Source organism: Sturnira hondurensis, unplaced genomic scaffold (assembly GCF_014824575.4).
Source record: "Sturnira hondurensis isolate 20B ecotype Veracruz unplaced genomic scaffold, ASM1482457v3 Scaffold0018728, whole genome shotgun sequence".
Lineage (NCBI taxonomy): Eukaryota > Metazoa > Chordata > Mammalia > Chiroptera > Phyllostomidae > Sturnira > Sturnira hondurensis.
Genome location: NW_028091359.1, coordinates 18137290 through 18162908, shown reverse-complemented (window position 1 = coordinate 18162908; position 25619 = coordinate 18137290). Strand labels below are relative to the sequence as shown.

Here is a 25619-nt window from a genome sequence, read left to right as displayed (position 1 = left end):
AGGGATAAATATAAAACACTTGTGAAGGCCCTGGCTGGTGTAGCTCAGTGGATTGAGCACGTTCCTGTGAACCAAAGGATCACAGTTCGATTCCCAGTCAGGGCACATGCCTGGCTTGCAGGCCAGTTCCCAGCAGGGGATGAACCAGAGGCAATCATACATTGATATTTCTCTCCCTCGATCCTTCCCTTCCCTTCTAAAGATAAATAAATAAAATCTTAAAAAAAATAAATACAACACTTGTGAAGGATAAATATAAAACACCTGAAGAACTAAGTGAGAAAGAGAGGAAAAGAGAGAGAGGGAAAGCTGAGGGACAGAGAAGGAAGAATCTGTGGTGGGAGTATGTGGGAGGGAAGGGATGGGAGAGGAAGGAACAAAGAGAGAAAATTGGCTTAAAAAGTAATGGAAGGGAACTTTATTGTTGTCTGGCATAAAAGCGTAACAGGATACCCATTTTAAGATAGCCTAAGACTATATAAACAGACAAAAATCCCACCAGGATTTTCAAGTGCTCTCAATGAGAATTAGTAGGATACCGAGTTGCCATTACCTCCATGAAGGTTAGCGGACAGTACAAACGGGTAAGTCTTCATCCAGCTCATGACAGCAATAGTTTCTGGTTGGGTGGGATCTGTGATCTGAACAAACTGGTCCGGGAAGTTTCGGTTTAAGTCGAAGTTGTTGCTGTTGTTTCTGCCAATTACACTTATTGAATCTCCTATATGACAAATGATTTAAACTTCAGCCATGTTTCGCTTACATTTTGATCCAACACATACTGCTTTAGCTATCCTCGGAGGTAAGTGAGAACACACCAGGCTTCACTATGATCAATCACACTATAGTTAAAATTCACACTTTTTAAAAATTATACATTTAAAAAATCTATCTCTTCCAAATCCTCCTTTTGTTTCTGCCCTCTGGTCATACTTTTAGGGGAATAATCCAACTACACAAATTATATTAAAGTATTGCTCGACTGTCAACAGTCCACGCACAATGACATGATCAGGAGGTTGAGTGGGCGTGACTGATCCGAGGGGGACCCACAGGATTAAGATTTTTACAATTTTATCTATTTTTAGTAAATAAGAGCAATTACCAAAGTAGAGAACTCTATTAAATACAAACTTGATCATATTATTATTGAACAAACTGGTCTTAAAAGTATACAAAAGCTAGAAGCAATTATAAATTATAAGAATAAAACAGGAAGAAATTTGAGGGAAACAACCAGTTCCAATTCTCTTCTACTCCCAAACAATCATACCACGTAATATTCAAAATGATTAAGCATTAATAAACAGCTATTCTTTACCTTCCTGGGCCTTTTCATACCCATCAGGATTCATGGATGGCATAAGGTGAATTCTGGTGCTACGAACCAAATCTGTAACTTCAGGGTCTGTTCCAAAGTTCTTACAAAGGTATTCGATCAGGTTCAATAGCAGTTCTCTCCCAACCACTTCATTTCCATGCATGTTTCCAATGTACTTAAATTCTGGTTCACCTGAAAACAAGGTAATTACACACAAGACTTTTTTCCTTTCCATTTATCATGAACTCTCTCTGCTTTCCCCCCATACAAAGACACTGACCCAAAAATTTAACAAAAGATATATTTCAATAATAGAAGCAAAACAAAAGCATCTTATAAAGCAGCTTCCTTATTAATATATATGTCTGAGCAGGCTCAGAGCATGTACATATGCTATATACTACGAAAAGAAAAATACTATTAACAGAAAGAATCTATGTAGGATGTTAAATATATCTTGTGCCTAATATGCCTAATATCTTGTGCCTAATAAAAATGTGCCTAATATGAATTATTAAGTGACCTTCCTTCTTTTCTGGCGAGATTGGTTACATTTTCTCTGTTCCAGTCATACATAGAGTAGGTGACCTTTCAGATGAAACACAGCGGTACTGTAGTACATAGATCTAAGAGGCACACTGAAATTATGGGTAAGACCACACCAATTACCTGGTTCATGGACACCTGGATTATCAGATATTTCCATTACATAAAGCTCTCTTGACTCTACTGATTTTCCCAATGAATAAAGCCGGGTGATGTTAGGATACTCATTGGCAAATCTTCTCAAAAAGATTTCCATGTCAGGGAAATGGTGGTGGTGAAAGTCCTTTGGCTGAATGGGCTGGTGGGAGGACTGTGTTCCAGGAGAAGGATTAAGTACAGCAACTGTGCTAGTGGTTACTACAGCCTCGGTTGTGTCAGGGATTACTGAGGTCACGGTTGGCCGAAGGGAAAAATTCGTCTTTGTAGCTGGTCCTTCTTTCACTATTATATTATTAATAGTCAGTGGCATATATCTGGAAAAAAAAGTGAAAAACTAGATGGCTGGAGTTAAGTTAAAACACACAATGCTTTGCATAATACTCACACTATTTTTCACACTCTAGGACTCAGTGGTGTAACAAACTCAAAAAATAAACATAAACATGTAAATTCAAGATTGTCAGCATATTATCTCATAGAGAATCTCCAATTAAGTCTTTAAAGAACTATTTTTCTTACAATTTTCCCAGGTTCCACAGATCAGAATGCTTATAAAAAAATTACATTCAGGCCTGACTGGTGTGGCTCAGTGGTTGAGTGCCGGCCTATGAATCAAAGGGCTGCCGGTTCCATTCCCTGTCAGGGCACGTGCCTGGGTTGCGCGCTCAGGTCCCTGGTGAGGGGCGCATGAGAGGCAACCACACATTGATGTTTCTCTCCCCCCACCTCTTCCTTCCCCTCTCTAAAAAATAGATAGATAAAATCTTAAAAAACAATTACATTCAAAGGACAGAATACAATGAAAGATAGAGGTCATTTACCCACTGCAACCATTGCTACGACGCCCCAAGAAGGAATAAATTACCAATTCTTTGCAGTGCCTTATCAAACTTACAGTCCAACTATTCCAAATAGGAAAGTCAAAAATTAAATTAAGGTTATCAATTAAATCTTTAGCAAAGTGATCCTACAGGAAGGTTTCTAGGTGAGGTGAGAAACCACTCATTTCAGATGTTAGAAAGCTAATGATAAAGACAACCCTCCGTAGATGGCGTAGCTCAGTGGATTGAGCGTGGGCCTGCAAACCACACGATCGCGGTTCGATTCCCAGTCAGGGCACATGCCTGGGTTGCAGGCCAGTTCCCAGCAGGGGAAGCACAAGAGGCAACCATACACTGATATTTCTCTCCTTCTCTCCTTCCCTTCCCCTCTAAAGATAAATAAATAAAATCTTAAAAAAAAAAAGACAACCCTTCGCCATATCTTTTACAGAGACAACGTACTCTGGCATTCAATAGCCTTGAAGCAATGCTTTACACAGCTGGCCATCTTTTAAGCTTTAAAACTCTCCTTCCTCCCAATTTTACAGTTATGCTTCCTACTCAGTTTTACTATTAGACTACGTGAGAAGACTCTACAATAGTATTTTCTCATTATAAAAAAGGGAGAAAATCAGGAAAAAAATCAGATACAATAAATTTCCTAAACTATATTTCTATCTTAGATATAAGCAAAGGTTTGGTATTTTAAAAGTCTAATTTAAATTCTTACCCAGTTGAAACAGCTGTAATGTTGTAAGTTCCAGGAACAAGTAACCTGTGGAAATCACCAAATCTGCCTGTTGTGATATTATGATTAATACCAGCCACTGAGATGGTTGCATTCTCTAAGCCAGATCCGGATACTGAATCTTTCACAAATCCTGTAACTCCAATGTGGACCTAAAAAAAACAAGAATCAAATCATGCCGCTCAGAGACAATTTGGAGGTAAGAGAACATAACAACTCTGCACTGATATAGAATTCATTAAAAAATCGGGTGACTTCTCTGTCTTCCTGAAATATTTTTCAATCTCTCCAAGTTAAATAAACTATGGACAAAAATACTGAATCCTTAAACTTAAGTCCTATGTGTCTGTAATTGACACTGGCAATGTACTTTTGAAATTTTTTCTCCTCCAATTAGAAGCCAGACTTCTAAATTTCTCAGCAAGGCATAAGTAATAATTTCTGATATATCCAATAGTATATGAGATTATATGATATTTAAATTAAACTTATATTTTGATTACTCATAGGCTTCTGGTCAAAATGGAGACACAGGCAAACACAGCTCACCTCCTGGTACAACTACATCAAAATTACAACTAAACTACAGAACAATCATCATTCAGAACCACCAGAAATTGAGCTGAATGGAAGTCCTACAACTACAGAATTAAGGAAGAAACCACATCAAGACTGGCAGGAGGGGCACAGATGCAGAACCGGCTGGTCCCACACACACGTGTGGTAGATAAAAATCGGGAGGGACACCCCAGGAGTGAGAGGTCCCAGCCCACACCAGGCACTCAGGGTTCAGTGCCAGGAAGATCAGTCTCCGTAACTTCTGACTGTAAAAAACAGCGGGGATTAAGACTGCAGAAGACAGAAACTGCTGGAATCCCAAGCAGTTTTTTAACTATGCACAGACTTATTCAGATTCATTCCCCCTGAGCTCCAGCACCTAGGTTGCAGATTAAAAAGCATCAGAGACATATGGGGAGGAACTGAATTGTCCCACATCAGGGTCGGAGCTGGGGACAGCTTCGTCCCAGACAGAAGTGCTGGTAGAGGTGACTGTTCTTTTTCTGCGCCTTCACCATACAGAGCCAGCAGGTCATAACTGAGACTCCATCAACCTCACTCACACTGTTCACCCCACTCTGGTGATTCCCTAAAGCCCTGCCCCACCCAAATTCCAGTCCCACAAAAACTGTTTCCAGTGGCTTTTGCATACGAATGGCTTGTCTTGGCCCATGCTTCTCATTCTTCTAAATTCCCTCAAACCAGCAGCATCAGGCTTTGGCAAGCCCTGTCTCTCTCACTAAGTGGCCCCAGGCCTGGCACTGGCAACAGTCAGCCTTGGTTCACAGCATGGCCTCTCCTGGGAACTTTCAAGCCCAGCACAAGTAGCAGCCATTTGTAGCTTATGCCGTATGACCCCGAATAGAACCACCACAGGTGGTGGCTGACTTTGGACATTCCAAAAGCAATCAAGGCTCAGCTACAACGGGAGGGTGTACACAGCCCACACAATTGGTGCAGCTAGAGTACCCAACTTGGGTGATAGGGGAGACTGTGCTAGTGGACCCTACAGGACACTCATTACATTAGGCCACTCTATCAAGCCTTGGAGACCTAGCAGGTCTATCTAATACATAAAAACAAAGGGAGGCTGCCAAAACGAGGAGATAAAGAAACATGGTCCAAATGAAAAAACAAAACAAAACTCCAGAAAAAGGCCCTGGCTGGTGTAGCTCAGTGGATTGAGTACAAGCCTGCGAACCAGAGGATCGAGGTTGGATTCCCAGTCAGGGCACATGCCTGGGTTGGGGGCCAGTTCCCAGCAGGGGACTCATGAGAGGCAACCATACATTGATGTTTCTCTCCCTCTCTCCTTCCCCTATAAAGATAAATAAATAAATAAAATCTTAAAAAAAGAGTCTTTAGCCTTTGTTGGCATTCAAAAAAAAAAAAGAACTCATTAAGATGGAGACAAGCAATCTAGTAGATGCAGAGTTCAAAACACTAGTTATAAGGATGCTCAAGGAACTTAATGAGGACCTCACCAGCACAAAAAGATCCAGTCAGAAACAAAGGATACACTAAATGAAATGAACAATTCACAGGGAATCAGGAGTAGAGTAGATAAATTCAAGAATCTAATCAATGATTTGGAACATAAAGAAAAAACAACCAATTAGGACAACAACAAGAAAAAAAGAATCCAAAAAAATGAGGACAGTGTAAGGACCCTCTGGGACAACTTCAAGCATAGCAACATTCACACTATAGGTGTAACAGATGGAGAACGAAAAGAGCAAGAAATTGAAAACATAATTTCTTCCTAACCTGGTGAAGGAAACAGACATACAAGTCCAAGAAGCACAGAGAGTCCCGCATAAAATGAGCCCAAAGAGGTCCACACCAAGACACATCATAATTAAAATGCTTAAGATTAAATATAAAGAGAGAATTTTAAAAGCAGCAAGAGAAAAGCAGTTAGTTAACTACAAGGGTAACTTGTAAGGAAAATTGTCAGCTGATTTCTCACAAGAAACTTTGCAGGCTAGAAGGGATTGGCAAGAAATATTCAAAGTGATAAAAAGCAAGGACCTACAACCAAGATTACTCTACTAAGCAAAAATAATCATTTAGAGGATGATCCAAAGGATAGGTAAAGAGCTTCTCAGACAAGAAAAAGCTAAAGGAGTTCATCACCACCAAACCAGTATTATACAAAAGGTCAAATGGTCTTCTTTAAGAAGATTAAAACTATGAACAATAAAATTGTAGTAAGTACTTACCACCAGCTACATCTAAAAAACAAAATACACATACAAACAGAACACAAACAGAATCATAGACACAGAGAATTTTTTAAAATATATTTTATTGATTATACCATTACAGTTGTTCTATTCTCCCCCTTCTTTCCCCTCCACCCGCACACTCCCTCCACACACTCCCTCCCCCACCATTCTCCCCCCCTTAGTTTATATCCACATGTCTCAACTTCTTTAGATTCTATATTTCCCCCACTATTCTCGCCCTCCCCCCTATCTATTTTCTACCTACCATCTATGCTATTTTCTGTGCCTTCTCCCCCCTTCTTCTCCTCCCACCCCCCTGTTTCTAACCCTCCATGTGTTCTTCATTTCTATGGTTCCACTCCTGATCTAGCTGTCCTCTTGGTTTGCTTTTGTTTAGGTGTGGTTGTTAATAACTATGAGTTTACTGTCCTTTCACTGTTCATATTTTTCATCTTCTTTTTCTTATATAAGTCCCTTTAGCATTTCATATAATAAGGGCTTGGTGATGATGAACTCCTTGAACTTGACCTTATCTGAGAAGCACTTTATCTGTCCTTCCATTCTAAATGAAAGTTTTGCTGGATAAAGCAATCTTGGCTGTAGGTCTTTGGATTTCATGACTTGGAATACTTCTTTCCAGCCCCTTCTTGCCTGTAAGGTCTCTTTTGAGAAATCCGCTGACAGTCTGATGGGTACTCCTTTGTAGGTGACTGTCCCCTTATCCCTTGCTGCTTCTAGGATTCTCTCCTTCATTTTGGTCTTGGCTAATGTAATTATGATGTGCCTTGGTGTGTTCCTTCTTGGGTCCAACTTCTTTGGCACTCTCTGAGCTTCCTGGATTTCCTGGAAGTCTATTTCCTTTGCCAGACCTGGGAAGTTCTCCTTTGTTATTTGTTCAAATACGTTTTCCACTCATGGCTGTTTCTTTCCCCCTTCTGGTACCCCTATAATCCGGATGTTGGACCGTTTAAAGATGTCCTGGAGGTTCCTAAGCCTCTCCTCATTTTTTTGAATTCTCATTTCTTCATTCCTTTCTGGTGGGATGTTTTGTTCTTCCTTCTGGTCCATTCCATTGATTTGAGTCCCAGTTTCCTTTCCATCGCTATTAGTTTCCTGGACATCTCCCTTCATTTCAATTAGTTTAGCCTTCATATGTTCCTCTAATTTGTGACTATAATCAACCAGTTCTGTGAGCATCCTGATAAACAGTGTCTTGAACTGTGCTTCTGAGAGGCTGGCAATTTCTTGGTCGCTGAGAGTCATCGGCTCTGGGACTTTGAGTTCTTCTTGCGCCATCTTTTGGGTTGTTCATGCCTGTTCCATAGCAGGATCGGAGCCCTAAGGTGTTCACTAGAGCAGGGCAACTAAGTCGCTGGGTTGTGATGTTGTATGTGGGGGCGGGGTCAAAGAGGGACAATTGTGTCCCATCTGCCACCTGCTGCCGGGGCCCCCACAGGCACCGCAGCCGCCACCATCACCGTCACCAGGCCCACGCGTTTTGTTCCACTGCACACGAGTGTGCCACCGCCGTCAGTGCTCCACCACTGGGTTCGCCCCCTGGGGCCTGTGTGGTCCATCTCACTGTGCGCGAATGTGCGACTGCGGTCAATCTGCCCCACACCCCGACTGGTTCCGGGCTGCCTGCGAGCCTAGGTCGGGGGATCTGTCCTGCCTGACCCTGCTCCGCTGCTGGCTCCGCCCCTCTTACCGTCCCCGTTGAACGGTTCGTAGTTGTCGGACTTCCGTATAATTCAATTTTCTGGTCTTTGGGTGTGTCCTTGTTCTCCTGACCTTTGTTGTATTCAAACTTGGTTGTGGGAGAAGGCACAGTGTTTCCACCTATGCCTCCATCTTGGCGGAAGTGGTCACAGAGAATGTTTTGATGGTTGCCAGATGGGAGGAGGATTAGGGGTTGGGGGGATGGGTGAGAAAAGTAAAGGGATTAAGAAGTACAAATGGGTAGTAGATACAGGATAGCCATGGGGATGTGAAGCACAGCATAGGAAACAGAGTAGCCAAGGAACATAAATATGCATGACCCGTGGACATGGACAATCGTGTGAGGCTTGCCTGGGGGAGTGGGTGGGGCTGGGTGGAGGGAGACAGACAAAGGGTAAAAATTGGGACAACTGTAATAGCATAAAAAATAAAATATGATTTTAAAAAGCTGTATGCATCATTTATATGACGATAAAGGCTCTCTAGCAAATATGACCAGATGATATTGTAAGCACCTGGCAGTACAAGTTCGCTATTTCAGTTTCCAAAGTGTTCTACTATAGTGAAAGGAAGCCCTCAGGAGGAAAAGAGCTTAGGGAGAGACAAGGAGGCACAAGTGGAAAATGTTCTAATAGATTCTAACACAATAGTTTTTAAAGATAACCTACAAATTTAAATAATAAAAGCATAAATGGTATCTAGTACAGACTGTTATTTATGTGCAACTGAATTTCCCCCATATTTAAACCATTATTTCCATATCCCAACCTTCCAAACCTTCCAGCCCACTACTTTTACCTTTTCAATCAATGTGATCAAAGACTCACGATTGTTCTCCCATTCTTGTCGAAGCTGCGAAGCAGGTGGGTATTTGCAACAAGACAGTTCTAATGTGATCTCAAAACAGTTGGCCCATACGTAATTATAATCTTGCATACCACCTGTAACATGAAGGAGAAAATAAGTTTACTCTCAGGATTCTACTCTCAAAAAGACCAAGGAAACTAAATGTGCCATCTCTGCATGTATAAATTTTCTTTTCATTAAATTGTTTGAAATTGGAGAAGGTTCTTGAATTACACTGGAGACTGAGGAGGATGGTTAAAAGGCTATACAGGAAAATGAATATACATAAAGGAAATATATCTGATTGACAGGATAAACAGTTATGAGTAGCATGAACACATCAGTTAATAACAACGGCAATAAAGATAACAGCCAAACATGTTCTATTAAGCTTTATGTGTATTAATGTTTAATATTTACAAGAAATTAATATTTAATGCTTTACAACAACTGTAAGAGAGGGGCTTTACTATTTCACCCATTTTACTGAAGCAAGCCACAGAGAGGTTAAGCTTTTTGATAGAAAAAACATGAAAGGTAAATGTTATCTTGAAGTTGTCAAGGATATTCGTGCCAAGCATTAAGCACCCACTATTCTAACTGTTCTCCCCTACATCAAGAAGATGGCAAGAGAGAAAAAAGAAGGTTCTATATAGGGTGGTGAAGTTACACAAATCACAGGGGTGGGGGGGAAGACAACAGAACCTTTCAAAAGCAAAAAGGGCAATAAGCATCCACGCTCAGCCACCTTCACTATACTTACACCTGTATGAGCCCACCCACTCGCTCTCGTAAAGCCTATTAGCTTATCACTCCTGTCTCTTGATTTTTAAAAATAGACTTTTAGGTCAATTTCAGGTTCATAGAAAAACTGAGGCAGAAGGTACAGAGCTTCCCCACTTACCCCCTGCTCCACAAGTGCATAGCCTCCCTTACCACCAACCCGCACCAAATGTATTTTTGTTACAACTGATGAACCTACACAGATACCTCATTAGCACCCAAAATCCAATGTTTATATTAGGGTTCACTCTTCTTGTTGTATATTCTATGGGTTTGGGACAAACACGTATGTTTCCACCATTACAGCATCACACAGAGGAGTTTCACTGCACTAAAAATCCTGTTCTCTCACTCGTCATCCCTCCTGCCCCTCCCCCAACCACCCATCTTTTTACTATCTTCACACAGTTTTGACTTTTCCGGAATGTTACATAGCTAAAATCATCCAGTATTTAACCTTTTCCCATTGGTTTCTTCCATTTAGTAGTAGGTATGTAAGGTTCTTCTATGTCTTTTTACGGCTCAATAGCTCATTTCTTTAAGTGCTGACTAATGGACCACTGTTTGGGTGTACCACAATTTATTTATTTAGTCACCTACCAAAGGACATATTAGTTGCTTCCACGTTTTGGTGATTATGAATGAAGTTGCTATAAACATCCGTGTGCAGGTTTTTGTGTGGATGTAAGTTTTTAACTCCTTTGGGTAAATAGACGCCAAGAAGCTCAATATACAGCAAAGTATATTAGTTTTGTAAGGAATAACCAAACTGTTTTCCAAAGTGGCAGTACCTTTTTGCATTCCCACCAATGATGAGTGAGGGTCCTGTTGCTCAACATCTTTGTTAGCATTTGCCATTGTTGGCGTTCCAGATTTTGGCCATTCTGCTAGGTATGTAGTGGTAATTCATTGTTTTAATTTGCACTCCCCTAACAATATATGATGTAGAGTGTGTTTTCTTTTTTTTAACAAGTCATTACCAGATTAATACTTATTTGTTTGAAGTTTTAGATATGGTAAGTATGAAATGCAGAATAAAGAACAGATAGTCTCTCCCTGTCCACCAGAAATTTGCAAAGAATCAAGAGGCTGGCTGACGTTGAACAGTTCTTAACATTTCTACAGTACCCTTGCAGAAAGCCTTAGAGTATGATGTTATCAAACCCACCTGCCACCTCTTGTTTAAAATCTCTATATTTTTTTTAAAAGGAGTAAATGAAAATCTAACTGTTATAATATCACTGCCTCATTTTTTGTAACTAGATTGAAATTTCATCTCCAGAATTGTCTTTGTCTTCAAAGTTTCCTCTAGTAGAAAAGAAGGCCTGTTACTCTATTTAAGGATAGGGAGGATTCCTCTGACACCGCCCGCCCCTTCAGTCCAGTTATCTTGAAAATTCCACCTGCTTCAGGTTGTTATAAAAGAGTCCATCCCAGGCACAGGTCCCGTCCATTTGGGTAATCCTTCCCTCTGAAGCAGCATGAGGTTGTTTTATCAACAGGCACTTTCACAGTTTGGAGTCTTTTCCCTTTCTCAGGACCTAAACAAATCACTCCTCCTCCATTGTAATAGGCCACCCAGAGCTTCTCCTTGATACAGTCCACCTGGGATTTGTTCTTCTTTCTCCAGCTGTAATCACCTGTCTGCAGGTCATAGTCAAAGGCATCCACAGAATAGGGCTGGCTATTGATTTAATAGATGATTTTGTGGTCCGGGGACCAATCCAAACCATTGGAGATACCCATCGGGTCAAAGTACTTTTCCATGCGGTGGTCAGGAAAGAGGGCATTCAGGGACCCTTGATTCCACTCCAGAACTGGCAGGGCTGTTTCCTCAGCCGTGGTGCCAGCAAAGTATCTCCTAGCATGATCCACCTTCCCATCATTGAAATGACTTTCTTGTCTTTACCTACTGTGGCAGGCACAATGGTTGACTGACCTTCCCAGTTCAAAGCACAGGACTTTGTTCTAATTGTGGTGACACAGCCTCCTGATTGGCAGAGGGCCACAGAATTGACTAGGGCATCAAAGGCCACTCGCCTAACTTGCTTGCTGAGTAAATCCCACCAGCAAACCTTTGTTGCAGGAACATCTATGTACAGCAGAGAGTCAGGCTCTTCCTCCCACACTGGAGACTCACCACACAGGCAGTTCTCAGGCAAGACACACTCAATCTTAAAGGAAGACATTGTCGTGGGGGAGATCTTGGCACTGGTGACCCTCAGAGAGCCACATGCTCAGTGTTTATTTGCCATCTGTATATCTTCTTTGATGAAATATCTGTTAATGTCTGGCCCATTTTAAAATCTGGTGATGGTTTTCTTACTGTTGGGTCTTAAGAGGGTTTTTTGGGGGGATGTGTATATTTTAGATAACAGCCCTGTATCAAATGTGATTTTCTTCTTTTGGGGCTGAACAACATTTAGTAAATACTGCATTTCTTTTTCCATTCATATGTCAGTGGACATTTAGGTCTTGGCAATTCTGAATAATGGTACAGTGAATATCGGTGTGCAAATATCTTTTCAATATGCTATTTTCAATTCTCTCTCTACATATATACCCTGATGGGATTGCTGAATCATATGGTGATTCTATTTCTAACTTTGTGAGCCAGCTTTATACTGTTTTCCGTAGTGGCTGCACTATTTTATATCCCCACCAGCCATGCAAAGAGTTCCAAATTCTCCACATCCTCACCAACATTTGGTATTTTCTATTTTTTTACAGTAGCCATCCTAAAAGGTGTAAGATAGCTCATTGTGGCTTTGATTTGCATTTCCCTGATGATTAATGACACTGAGCATCTTTTCATATGCTTGTTGGTCATTTGCATATCTTCTTTGAAGAAATAAATGTCTATTCAACTCTTTTGCTCATGTACTAATCAGATACTTGGGGTTTTTTTGTTGTAGTTGAGTTGTAGGAGTTCTTTATATTCTGAATATTTACTCCTTCTCAGATATATGGTTTGTAAATATTCTCCATTGGTTGCCTTTCCACTCTGTTGTTTGGCTTGCTGCACAGAGCCATGAAGGCTCTGAGCAGAGGTGTGACACGATTTGAACTGCTTTTGTGCAAGATCATTCTGACTGCCGGGTGGAGAGTGACTGGAAGGGGTGCAAAAAGGGAGGCAGGGAGATGAATTAGAAGAGAATGGTGGTTTGGATGAGGCTGGTGATAGTGGAGATGAAGTGAACAGATTTGGCTGTTCAAAGGACTTTTATAAGGAATCAAGGATGACTTCTAGACTTTTGATTTGAGGAACGAGGGAGACACTAGTGCCATTTACTGAGAGGATGAAGGAGAACAAAGGAAAGAGATACGGCATGCCTAAGGCTCATCTTTGTCCTTCTCTTACTTTATTTCTTCCCCTGGTGCCTCCTGTATCCCTATGGTTTTAAATATTACCTACAGGCTGACAACTCTCAAATTTCTATCTCCAGTCTAGGCTTCTTTCCCATACTCCAGTCTTGTGCATCCAATTGCTTCTTCAATATCTTTACTTGCGAACTTAACGCAGTCTTTCTCAAACCTATTCCACCCATAGCCCCACTCTCACTGTAGGTAATGGTACTTTCATCCTTCTAGTAGTTCCGGCCAATATATCCAAAATCCTAGGATTTGTATTTTTCTTGACTCCCACTGCTGCTGCCCTGCAACAAGCCACCATCCTTTCTCCAGCTGGATTTCTGCAATCACTCTAAACAGATCTTCCTGTTCCTGCCCTTGCTTTTCTATATTCTTTTCTCAATAGAGATGCCAGAATAATTCTATTGAAATATAAGTCATATGCTACTCCTTTGTACAATGACTCCCTATTTCACTCAGACTAAAAGCCAAAGTCTCTGCCATGGTCCAAAGCCCTACACACTCTGCCCTCCACCACCCCTCTTCCCTCTTTAACCTCCTTCCATACTCTCCTCATTCCGGACTCAGCACCAGACACACTGGCCTCCTTGCTGTTTACTGGATGGGCCAGGTACCTCCTAACTGTGGGTCTTGGCTCTAGCTGTTCCCTTTGTCTGGAATGCTTTTCCCCGAGATACCCCTACTTGACTCCCTTACCTCCAGCTCTTTGTTCCAATTTCAACTTGATAATAAGCCTCACCCTCACCTCACTTAAAGTTGCTACTTAGTTCTTTCCTTGAACATCCCAAGCCCATCCCATCAACACTTGTAATTCCTCTCACTCTTTTCTACTTTTGTATTTTTCTACAGCACTTAATAATTTACCTACTATGCTTATTATTTACTGCCTGTTTTTCCTTTCTAGGTTTTAAGCAAGGGTGGAGATATCTGACATGCCCACTGATGGATACCCCAAACAGTACCTAGCACACAGCAGTGCTTCAATAAATAGTTGTTGAGGAATGAAAGTAGTGGGAAAAGTAAATAGTGGGGTAGTGGGACATTAAGACTTCCGTTCTGAATGTGTTAAAGTTCAGCTGTCTATCAAGCACCTATGTGGAGATATCAAGTAGATTTTCTCTTCCCAGAATATATGCAGACTTATAACCACCACAAGACCAGTAACTTGATCTTACTGGATGTTAGAAAGCAAAACATCCATCTTTTGACTTTCTCTTATCTTCTAGTGTCTTGCACTCACTTTGGGTCTAGCAGGAAACTTGTGAGATGCTGAGTTTCATATCGCTCCCCAGCTGCATTTAGTCACTGAGTGACGTTAGTCACTGCAGTCATAGTTGACCCACAATCATTTTTGCTAACTTTTACTTATATGTACACATATGCACATACATACACATGCTATTCACTCTCCATGATATATACTAATTTTTCCAATTTTTATTATATTAGTTACATACAATGCTCATTGTGTGTAAGATATACTAAGATTATAGAGGTTGATAAATAAGAAACATACTTTCAGTTTAGAGTTTGTGACAAAGCAGAACACAGAACACATAAAAATATCAATTTCAGAGCGATACAACTGTCAATTAAAGTTTCTGCATATGTAAAACTTAACAGCTGTGCTAAATTGCAAAAATGGCGGACTCACATTTTAATTATGCCAGAGGCAGTGAAGTAAACCACTTATAACCCTATAATTACCAGGCCTGAGTCCTAGCATTCCTTTGTCTGTCCCTTAATTGTTTTACTTCAGTAGCAATTTAAGAAATACTGGCTAAGAGCAATAGGAAGACCAAGTTTACAGTAACAGTGTGTTATCTCATCAGCTTTTTAGAATAACTTAAATAGGACTGTAACTAGCCAGCTCCAGTCAATGACTCACACAAACATATTCCCAGAGCGGGGATAAGGAAAGACAGAGTCTTTTAAAAATGAGACCTATTATACATTCGGTGGTCAGTAGTCCCGAAGATCACACACTGTTTTCCAAAGTGGTGGTGTGTTTCAGATCCCCACAGCAACGTACCAATGTTCCATTTGCTCTGCAACTCACCTCACAGATAGTCAAGCAACTGCTTGTAAGTATACTAGTGGGTGTGTACTGGTAGCTCATTGTGATTTTAATTGGTATTTCCCTGATAACTAATAATACTGTATATCATTTCATGTTTATTTATCATCTACTTTGGCAGACCTTGGAAACCACAGACTATAAAATAAGCAAGACTGTACAGAGGAGAGGGCTCAAGAAAGGGATCCTACAAAGTTTTCTTTGAACTCCTGAGCTCAACCCTGAAATGCACCTGTGTGGATGTGACTCTAAACAACATACCAAAAGCACTGAACTATACAGGACAGACCGCTCACTATCCATGTCCCGACAGGGCCAGAGTGGAACACAGGACAGATCTGAACAGGCAGTGTGAAACCTCCGAAAACTGAACTGATATTGGAATCACCGCCCACAGAAGGTGAGTAAAAACTTGTAAAACCTAACTGCCATTCACTGCTAGGTCAAATTTTAAAAAATATTTTTTATAATATTTAATCAAGGCTCAGATCTCATAAGATTCAAAATATCCAGGATATAATTCAAAATTGTTTGACATTCAAAGAACCATGAAAATGTGAACAACTTGAAAGGAAAAAATAACCAATCGATACCAACCCCAGGATGATGAAGATGTTGGAATTATCAGAAAACCTTACAACAATTATAATAGCCATGCTCTAAAGAAGTAAACATTATGAAGATTAAACATTCTTGCAATAAAAGAAACAGAGACACAAAAAAGAACAAAATGGAAATTTCAGAAGAGAAAATACAATAACCAAACTTTTAAAATTTATTGGATGAGTTCAATAGAGGAATAGAAATGACAAGGGAAAAGAGGAGGTTAACTTGAAGATAGATAAATAAAAATTACCCAATCTGAATAACAGAAAAAAAAGAAATTTAAATAAAAAAAGTTTTACGGATAATAATACCAAAAGGTCTAACATTCCTGTCTTTAATCTTGGAAGAAAAAAAATGTGCCATGCTGAAAACAATGTTGCAATAATGGCTAAAAAGTCCCTAAATTTATAAACTCCCATAAACTCCCATAAACTCCCAATTCAAGTGGTTTAGCAAATCCCAAACAGGATAAACTCAAAGAAATTCATGCCTAGATACTTCACAATCAAACTGCTGAAAACTAAAGATAAAGGAAAAAAACATTAAAAGTAGAGAGAAATGATACATTTACACAGGGGAACAACAACTCAAATGACTGTGAATTTCTCATCAGAGGTCATGCAGGCCAGAAGGCATAAAATGCTAAAAATAAGTAAATAAATAAATAAAGGAAGAAAAAAAGAAAAAAGAATCAGAATCATCAACCCAGACCCCAGTTTTATATGCAGTGAAAATATCCTTCAGGGAATGAAGACAAAAAGACATTCTTAGTGAAGGAAAACTAAAAACAAAACAAAACAAAACAAAAAAACCCCACTAGACTTGCTTTAAAGGAAATGCTACAGAATCTTCTTCAGGCAGAAGAGAAATGATACCAGAAACAAACAAAAACACATGGAACTTAAAAAAAAGAAATGGTAAATATCTGGGTAAATATAATAAACTATTTTTCTCCTCTTAAATTCTTCAAAATATGTATGACAGTGAAAGCAAACCCATCACCCAGTCTGGTGGGGTTTTCTGTGTCCGTAAAGATAACACACACGACAACTAAAGGGGGGAGGGAAGATCTGTGCGTTTAGCCTTCAGTGGTAAAGCATTAATTCTAGGTAGGTCTGTGAAGAGTTATGTAAGTAAATTGTAATTTTTAGAGCAACTACCAAAACAAACTCTACAAAGAGATATAGTAAAAACACTACAGATAGAAAAAGTAAACTATTAAATATTCAGGCAATGCAACAGAAGGCAGGAAATAGAAGCAATGAAATTAAAAAAAAACAGGAAAATATTAATAAAATGGCAGACCTAAATCCAAACATATCAATAATTATATTCAATGTAAATGGTGCTAACATTTATGCCAACTAAAAGAAATTGTCAGACAGAATTAAAAAACAAGACCCTTGCTGTCTACAAGAAACTCACTTTAAATATAGAGGTATAGGTAAGTAAAAAGTAAAAGAATGAAAAAAGATATACTATATAAACACAAATGAAAAGAAAGATAAATAGGGTATATTATTATTAGATAAAGTAGACTTCATAGCAAAAAAAGTAGCAGAGATAAAGAGGAAAATTACATAACGATAAAAAGGTCAATTCATCAAGATGACATAGTCCTAAATGGGGCACCTACCAACAGAACTTGAAAGTGTATTACACAAAAACTGATAGTTCTAAAAGAAAAGATAGACAAATCCACAATTACGGTTGCAGACTTCACATTCCTCTCTCAGTAATCAACAAAGCAAGTAGACTGAGAAACAACAAAGGATAAAGAATTCAAAACACCACCAATGAACTAAATCTTAATGACATTTATAGTATAACACACCAAACAACAGCAGAATACACAGTTTTTTCAGGTATACATGGAACATTCACCAAGACAGGCCATATCCTGGGTCATAAAACAAACTTAACAAATTTAAAAGAACTGAAATCATACAAAATATATCCTTTGACATGATGAAATTAAGCAGAAATCAGTAACGGAAAGCTGTCTACAAAATAGCTTTCTCGATGAAATCTCATAAAAGTAGCACACTTCCTCTGAGCCAATGATAATGAACTCTTCTCAGAAGGCAGTTAGTGAGTTTTGATATATGCCCTAGTCTCTCTGTTCCCAAACTCACAGAAGTCAATCAACATCAGAAGAGTAGCAAACTGGACTGCCAGACAAAAACAATAAAGCTACCCTAGCTTTAGAATATCAAAAAGTCTTTATTCACCAATCTCAAGTTTTAGCTTAAAAATTACTTTAAAAATAATCTAAAACACTGGAAACAAATAAGGATATTAACTAAGTTATGAATAATTTTAAGAATTTTTTGTGAGATGTCACAAATAGGGATTATTTGTCATCTGTGTTAAACTTAACATTTATTTTTCCAGTACTAAATGTCAAGGACTGGATAATAAGTAATCTTAACTAAGTACCTGGTTCAGATTTGTTGTCTTGAGATCCTCCTTAACAGAAAACCTACTTATTCAAAGCTGAGTTCACTGAAACAGAGAACCACCACCAATCTGTAGAGAGGCCTGAAGTTACTCAGAGCTGCACCTAGTCCTAGATTCAGTCACTACCTTGTTTATTTATTTTTAGGTTGGTATGTCACGTGGCGCAACACTGACTAAAGGATGAAATGTCAGGTTTTAGAACATCTTTGTCCAAAGAGAATTTTACCTGAAAGTTTTCATCCTAAGTTTGAATAGATGCTAAAGTACTATGTAAATTTTAGTATTTAGTGCATAATGTAAATTTTATATATTTAAATAAAATATTATTATTTTAGATGTATCCAAATAAATAAAAATACTATTGATCCTCTACAGACTCATCTATTTAAAACTTGCATGCGGAACATATTCTAACAGCAGAATTGTACATCCCCCCCTTCTCTCTTTGAACTTTTATATTCATCCCATTTCCTCCACAGATTGTTACTGGAATGTGACATATTTGTATGCTTGGAACTCTCACTGATCATCCTATAATACTGCAATCTGTCATATGTATGTGTGTGTGTTTAAATTTTTCTTACTCTCCAATGACCTTAATGCCTGAGTATTAAATGCTTTTCTTCTATATTGAATTATTACAGTAATTACTGGTATACAATTTATTATAAATGCATGATATTATTATAAATTTTGATAAATAATAAATGTAACAGGTAATAATTACTGAAAAAATATCTTTTAGAGAAAAATCTATGATACTATTAAAGTAATTGCCAAGCGTCCCTTTTGTTCTGGTGCCCTGGGAGTGGGAGAAAATAGGAGGATGAACCTCTTCAGCAAGTAACTTTCTCAGGCAGATCCATTTTAGGAAAGAGAAGGTATGCAAGACCTGCAAATTTATTTTGTTAACGTTATCCAAATTAATTGGTCCCTTCCTCCTTCCTAGATATACCTCAGTTTGAAAACCACTTATTTAAAATATTTCCTATATTCACAAAAAGAGTGGACCAAAAAAAAAAAGGAAAAAGGTATATTTTGTTTTCAAACCTTCTTACCAATCAAGAGTTTTCTATGCTCAGAAATATTAAATGCGAGGGACTTCCGCCAAGATGGAGGCATAGGTGGAAACACTGTGCCTTCTCCCACAACCAAGTTTGAATACAACAAAGGTTTGGAGAACAAAGACACAGCACCAAAAGAGAAAATTGAATTATACGGAAGTCCGACAACTGCTAACTGTTCAACGGGGACGGTAAGAGGGGCGGAGCCAGCAGCGGAGCAGGGTCGGGCAGGACAGATCCCCCGACCTAGGCGCGCAAGTGGCCCGGACCCAGTCAGGGTGTGGGGCAGACTGACCCCAGTCGCACATTCGCGCACAGTGAGACGGACCACACAGGCCCCAGGGGGCGAGGGCTGATGGTGGTGGCACACTCGCGTACAGTGGGACGAAACACATGGGCCAGGGATGAAACGCGTGGGCCCGGTGACGGTGGCAGCTGCCGGGGGCCGTGGCAGGATACGGCAGATGGGACGCCATTGCTCCTCTCTGACCCCGCCCCCACATACAGTGTCACAACCCAGCAACTTAGTTGCCCTGCTCAGGTGAACACCTAGGGCTCCGATCCTGATCCTGATACGTAACAGGCACGAACAGCCCAAAAGATAGCGCAAGAAGAACTCAAAGTCCCAGAGCCAATAACTCTCAGCGACCAACAGATTGCCAGCCTCTCAGAAGCACAATTCAAGACACTGTTTATCAGGATGCTCACAGAACTGGTTGATTATAGTCACAAATTAGAGGAACATATGAAGGCTAAACTAATTGAAATGAAGGGAGATGTCCAGGAAACCAATAGTGATGGAAAGGAAACTGGGGCTCAAATCAATGGAATGGACCAGAAGGAAGAACAAAACATCCCACCAGAAAGGAATGAAGAAATGAGAATTCAAAAAAATGAGGAGAGGCTTAGGAACCTCCAGGACATCTTTAAACGTTCCAACATCCGGATTATAGGGGTACCAGAAGGGGGAAAGAAACAGCCATGAGTGGAAAACTTATTTGAACAAATAACAAAGGAGAACTTCCCCAGTCTGGCAAAGGAAATAGACTTCCAGGAAATCCAGGAAGCTCAGAGAGTGCCAAAGAAGTTGGACCCAAGAAGGAACACACCAAGGCACATCATAATTACATTAGCCAAGACTAAAATGAAGGAGAGAATCCTAGAAGCAGCAAGGGATAAGGGGACAGTCACCTACAAAGGAGTACCCATCAGACTGTCAGCGGATTTCTCAAAAGAGACCTTACAGGCAAGAAGGGGCTGGAAAGAAGTATTCCAAGTCATGAAATCCAAAGACCTACAGTCAAGACTGCTTTATCCAGCAAAGCTTTCATTTAGAATGGAAGGACAGATAAAGTGCTTCTCAGATAAGGTCAAGTTCAAGGAGTTCATCATCACTAAGCCCTTATTATATGAAATGCTTAAGGGACTTATAAGAAAAAGAAGATGAAAAATATGAACAGTGAAAGGACAGCAAACTCACAGTTATTAACAACCACACCTAAAACAAAAGCAAACCTAGAGGACAGCTAGAAATGAAGAACGCATGGAGGGTTAGCAACAGGGGAGTGGGAGGAGGAGGGGGGGGAAGGTACAGAAAATAGCATAGACAGTAGGTAGAAAATAGATAGGGGGGAGGGCGAGAATAGTGGGGGAAATATAGAATCTAAAGAACTTGAGACACGTGGTTATAAACTAAGGGGGGGAGAATGGTGGGGGAGGGAGTGTGCGGGTGGAGGGGAATGAAAGGGGGGAATAGAACAACTGTAATGGTATAATCAATAAAATATATTAAAAAATAAATATAATAAAATATTCAAAAAAAAGAAATATTAAATGCAATGTACTATGAAACCTCAATGCTTTCATTCTTTTATCAATGTGAAAGACAGGACTACAAGTGTTAACCATTAGAAACTGTCTAGTACTCTAACAAACTGTTATCAACACTAATTGTTATGGGTAATACAATCTTCTGATCAAAGGAGCTACTCATACCCATTAAACTGCTTCAATCCATTTGTCTCACACCTTGTCTTCTAATGCTTTATTAAGATACCCAATTCCTCTCTGTCTGGAACCAGTCCCTGCTACCACGACTGCTTTCACTGCAGAGATCTAGCTTTGAGAGAGGGGGCAGTGCTTAAACACATTCGGTCCTGCATTCAAAAGTGTGGCACTAATGTTTCAAGCAGAAAGCCAGTTGAAAAAATATAATCAATGTTTCAGTGGGTTTATTTTATTTTATTTTATTTATTTACTTTTAGAGAGAGGGGACGGGAAGGAGAAAGAGTGGGAGAGAAACATCAATGCATAGTTGCCTCTCATGTGTCCCCCACTGGGGACCCGGCCTGCAACCCAGGCATGTGCCCCGACTGGGAATCGAACCAGCAACCCCTTGCTTCACAGGCGTGTGCTCAATCCACTGAGCCACACCAGCCAGGCCTCAATGTTTCTGTATTAAGATAAACATAGCAAGTTTTTCTTTAACTTGCCTAAATGGGCCAACTATAAAAGTATCAAATTGTATTATACAGGAACCCTATAAATCTTTTAGAGAAAAAAGACGCAATGTATATTTTTTAATTAGGAGAAGCATTTTAGAGTATAGGAACATACACAGGCAATTTCCACTTTATTTAAATTTGAACTTTATTGTAATTTCTGTAATAAAACTACGTTCAAGGAAGTCCTCACAATTTTGGGTTTTGTGCACAATCTATTTATAGAAAAGTAAGTTATTAAGTGACAGTTCTGCAGTCCTTGAGTACCTTTAAAAGCTACTTAGCATGATGCTCATAAAAATTTTTAAGTGTAACATCTGGGTCAAATGAATGGAAAAACCAGTTTGCTCTTGAATAAAATTCCCCATATTCTTGGTCTTTAGACTCAACTTCATTTTGACCAAATCCTAAATGAACTTGGTCTCTGTATTCTGAGAAACTTATCTCATGAATATCGACTTCCTCCACCACTCCCACCGAGTATATATTTGCTAGTGATATGATTCTACAAAGTTAAACTGAACGACACAGTCCTGCATCTGTTGTCAGTTTTACTGAAGTCAACACTCACACACAGCTCTCGGGACTGAATGTTCCCTTTTTATTTTTCAGAAAAGTGCTTTCTAATTCTCTTACCACCTGGGTAAAACAGAAAACAAGAACGGGGTAAAGCACATCTAATTTTAGACATTGGATCTGAAGATTTAGGGGCCAAACTAAAATAGTGTTTATCGTTTGATTCTCAATCTTTCATATGTCTCAAGATCATATTACAAAATAAACAACTGCACTGCTCCCAAAGGTCGGATTTTATATTAGGCTATATTTTAGTTTACCAAAGCAAACTCATGACTCAAGCAGAAGCAAATATTCTGTTTGAGTATTATTTTACCTTTTTATTTCCCTTTTAAAAGAGAAAAAGGAAGATTAAAAGAGAAAAAGGAAGAATGAGAGGCAATCAGCTCCTTTATGTAGAAGATCAGATAAGACCAAATTATAAAATGTGCACCTTATTAATGCACATTTCATTATCAACAGTATTTGTAAAACATGAACAACAGGTTGAGAATATCTGAAGTATTAATGTTCATTAAAGAAAACATCCCAGTATGAAATGCCAGAAGCACATTCACTGTGGAGGTGAACAAGCACCTGTGTGTGTGTGTATACATGCACATATATACGGTCTCAGATAGATAAAGATACTCGGTCGTGTGCTGCTTAATGATGGGCATATATTCTGAGAAGTGCCTTGCTAGGCAACTCTGTTGTTGTGTGAGCATCACAGAATACTGTTACATAAATCTAGACGGTCTAGCTTACTACACACCTAGGCTATCTGGTACTGCTTCTAGGCTACAAACCTGTGCAGCATGTTACTGCACAAAACACGAGATTAAATGAAGAACAAGAGAAAATGATGCAATCAAGAGACTTAGTAAACACAAGATGTACAAGGCTGTTGCCAGTGTAACAAGACATACTATTTTACCACAAACTTTTTTGTAAGTAGAAAGAGTACAATCTACAATAACATAAAAAGTACAGCAAATAAGTAAACCAGTAACACAGTCATTTATTACCTTTAGCAAACATCCTGTACTGTATATAATTTTATGTGATATAGTTTTACGCAACTGGCAGTGCAGTAATTTGTTTACACAAGCATCACTACAAACATGAGTAATGCACTACAATGTTACAAAAGCTACAACACTGCTATTTCGGCTCCATTATAATCTCATGGAACCATCACATATGTGGTCTGTCACTGACCTAAACATCATTACACAATGCATAACTGTGTGTTTACATATACACACACGGACACATGAATTTCTGGCTGCAAGCAATTCTTACGCCAGGAAGCAATATTAATTCAATTTTCAAAATCAGGTACACTGCCATATGCTTTCCACATCTCTCCTAATTCCTTAATCTCTTTATCATCTTGACCTCCTTCTCAAGCTCCAGAGCCGATTTCATAACTGCCCACTGGGTACTTGCAACTAGTATATGAAGTCCTACCTCCAATTTTCACTCCTCTTCCATCTAAAGAAAACACACACACACACACACACACACACACACTTCCTCAATTGGTATTTTCCCATTCCACTATCATTCTTACTTATCCAGGTTCAAAATCTGGGTTATATCTTTGGGTCTTTCTCCCTGACATTTTTCTACCATCTAACTGATAGTCAATCCTGAATTTTTCTTGCACAATTTCTTATGTTACTACCTCATACTCCCTTTTCATTCCCACATCATCCGCAATTTTTAACAGGTGTGCAACAGGAGGCACATTGGTGTGCTGCAAGAACTTTTTTTAAATCCTCACCCAAGGACATGCTTATTGATTTTAGAGAGAGGGGAAGGGAAGGAAAGAGAGGAAGAGAAACATTGATTGGTTGCCTCTCAAATGGGACCCAACCAGGGACTGAACCAGCAACCTAGGCATGTGCCCTAATGCGGAATCAAACCCACAACCTTTTAGTTTACGGGACAACACTTCAACCAGTTGAACCACATCAGCCACAGCAAGAATTTTTAAAACATGCAATACCTGACAATTTAGTCAGGGTCACCTCTTTTCCCTTAGATTGTCAAAATAAAAATGACAACAGCCAACACAACAATAGCCGTCTGCTGTGAATGAATCAAAATTACACCTGTTTTTTGTCAGATCAGCAAAAAATACATTTTTTGGTGTGCTACAGAATTTTAGTAATTAGTTTATGTGTGCCATGAGACGAAAAAGGTTGATAAATCACTGCTCTAGATAAAGCCCTGATCTCCCCCCCTAAAAGGCCTGACTCTAAATGACCAAAATTTCCCTAGTCTCTTTCCCTCTAGGATTCTTTCCCTGCCAAAACACTTTGTATATGGGTAGCACCAAAATGAAAAAGCACCACAGTTTTTCTTATCAAAGAATTCACACTCCAGCAGGAGACACAAAAAAAGACTATTAAGAATGTGCCCTGACTAGCATGGCTCAGTGAGTTGGGCATCATCTCGCAAAGCGAAAGGTTGAAAGGTCAACCAATTGATTCCCAGTTGGGGCACATGCCTCGGTGGAAGGTCCAGTGCCCGGCTGGGGCATATGCAAGAGACAACCAATAAGTGTTTCTCTCTCACACTGATATTTCTCTCTGTCCCTTCTTCCCTCCCTACGCTTTTCTCTAAAAATAAATAACATCTTTTAAAAAAACTATTAACAATGTAATTGGATAAATATTATACTGAAGGTATACACAAAAGGATCTAGGGAGGCAGGAGAGTGACAACTACAGGCAAGATTTCAGGGGAGGCTAGAGGTGAACGGAGGAAATCTTTCCAGACAGAGCAGCCAGACGTGTGAAGTTTCACATTCTGGGGGAAGGACAAACTTCAGTGGCAGGAGAGAAGACTGGAAATGTCTGCTTGAGTCAGACAGTGGGAACCTTAGGGTCATGCTAGAAAAGTTTAGATTTGATCCTGTTGAAATGTGAGACAAGCAGGTATCACATTGAAGGTTCTATTTCAACTTTTTGTGTTTGCTACTTTGTTTTCAATATATTATTTTAAAAACAGCCCTGGCTGGTGTGGCTCAGTGGATTGAGCATGGGCCTGTAAAGCAAAGGGTTGCTGGTCTGCTTCCCAGTCAGAGCACATGCCTGGGTTGCAGGCCAGGTCCCCAGTAGGGGGCGCATGAGAGGCAACCACACATTGATGTTTCTCTCCCACTGTTTCTCCTTCCCTTCCCCTCTCTCTAAAAAATAAATAAATAAAACATTAAAAAAAAACAACAAAGTAACACAAGCACCA

At 39.5% G+C, this 25619-nt stretch overlaps 1 protein-coding gene and 1 pseudogene across 1 annotated transcript in view; both read right to left on the bottom strand.

The window, feature by feature from the left end:
* The window catches only part of CPD (carboxypeptidase D), a 72796-nt gene that overhangs the window by 33997 nt on the left and 13180 nt on the right, over positions 1-25619 (bottom strand). The window contains exons 3-7 of the mRNA XM_037070276.1: positions 8899-9041; positions 3578-3747; positions 1991-2340; positions 1322-1513; positions 554-721 (exon numbers count right to left, since the gene is read on the bottom strand). Coding sequence (XP_036926171.1) covers positions 554-721; positions 1322-1513; positions 1991-2340; positions 3578-3747; positions 8899-9041 — 1023 coding nt within the window. The remainder of the gene's footprint in view (positions 1-553; positions 722-1321; positions 1514-1990; positions 2341-3577; positions 3748-8898; positions 9042-25619) is intronic.
* On the bottom strand, positions 11095-11971 carry LOC119003738 (regucalcin-like; annotated as a pseudogene).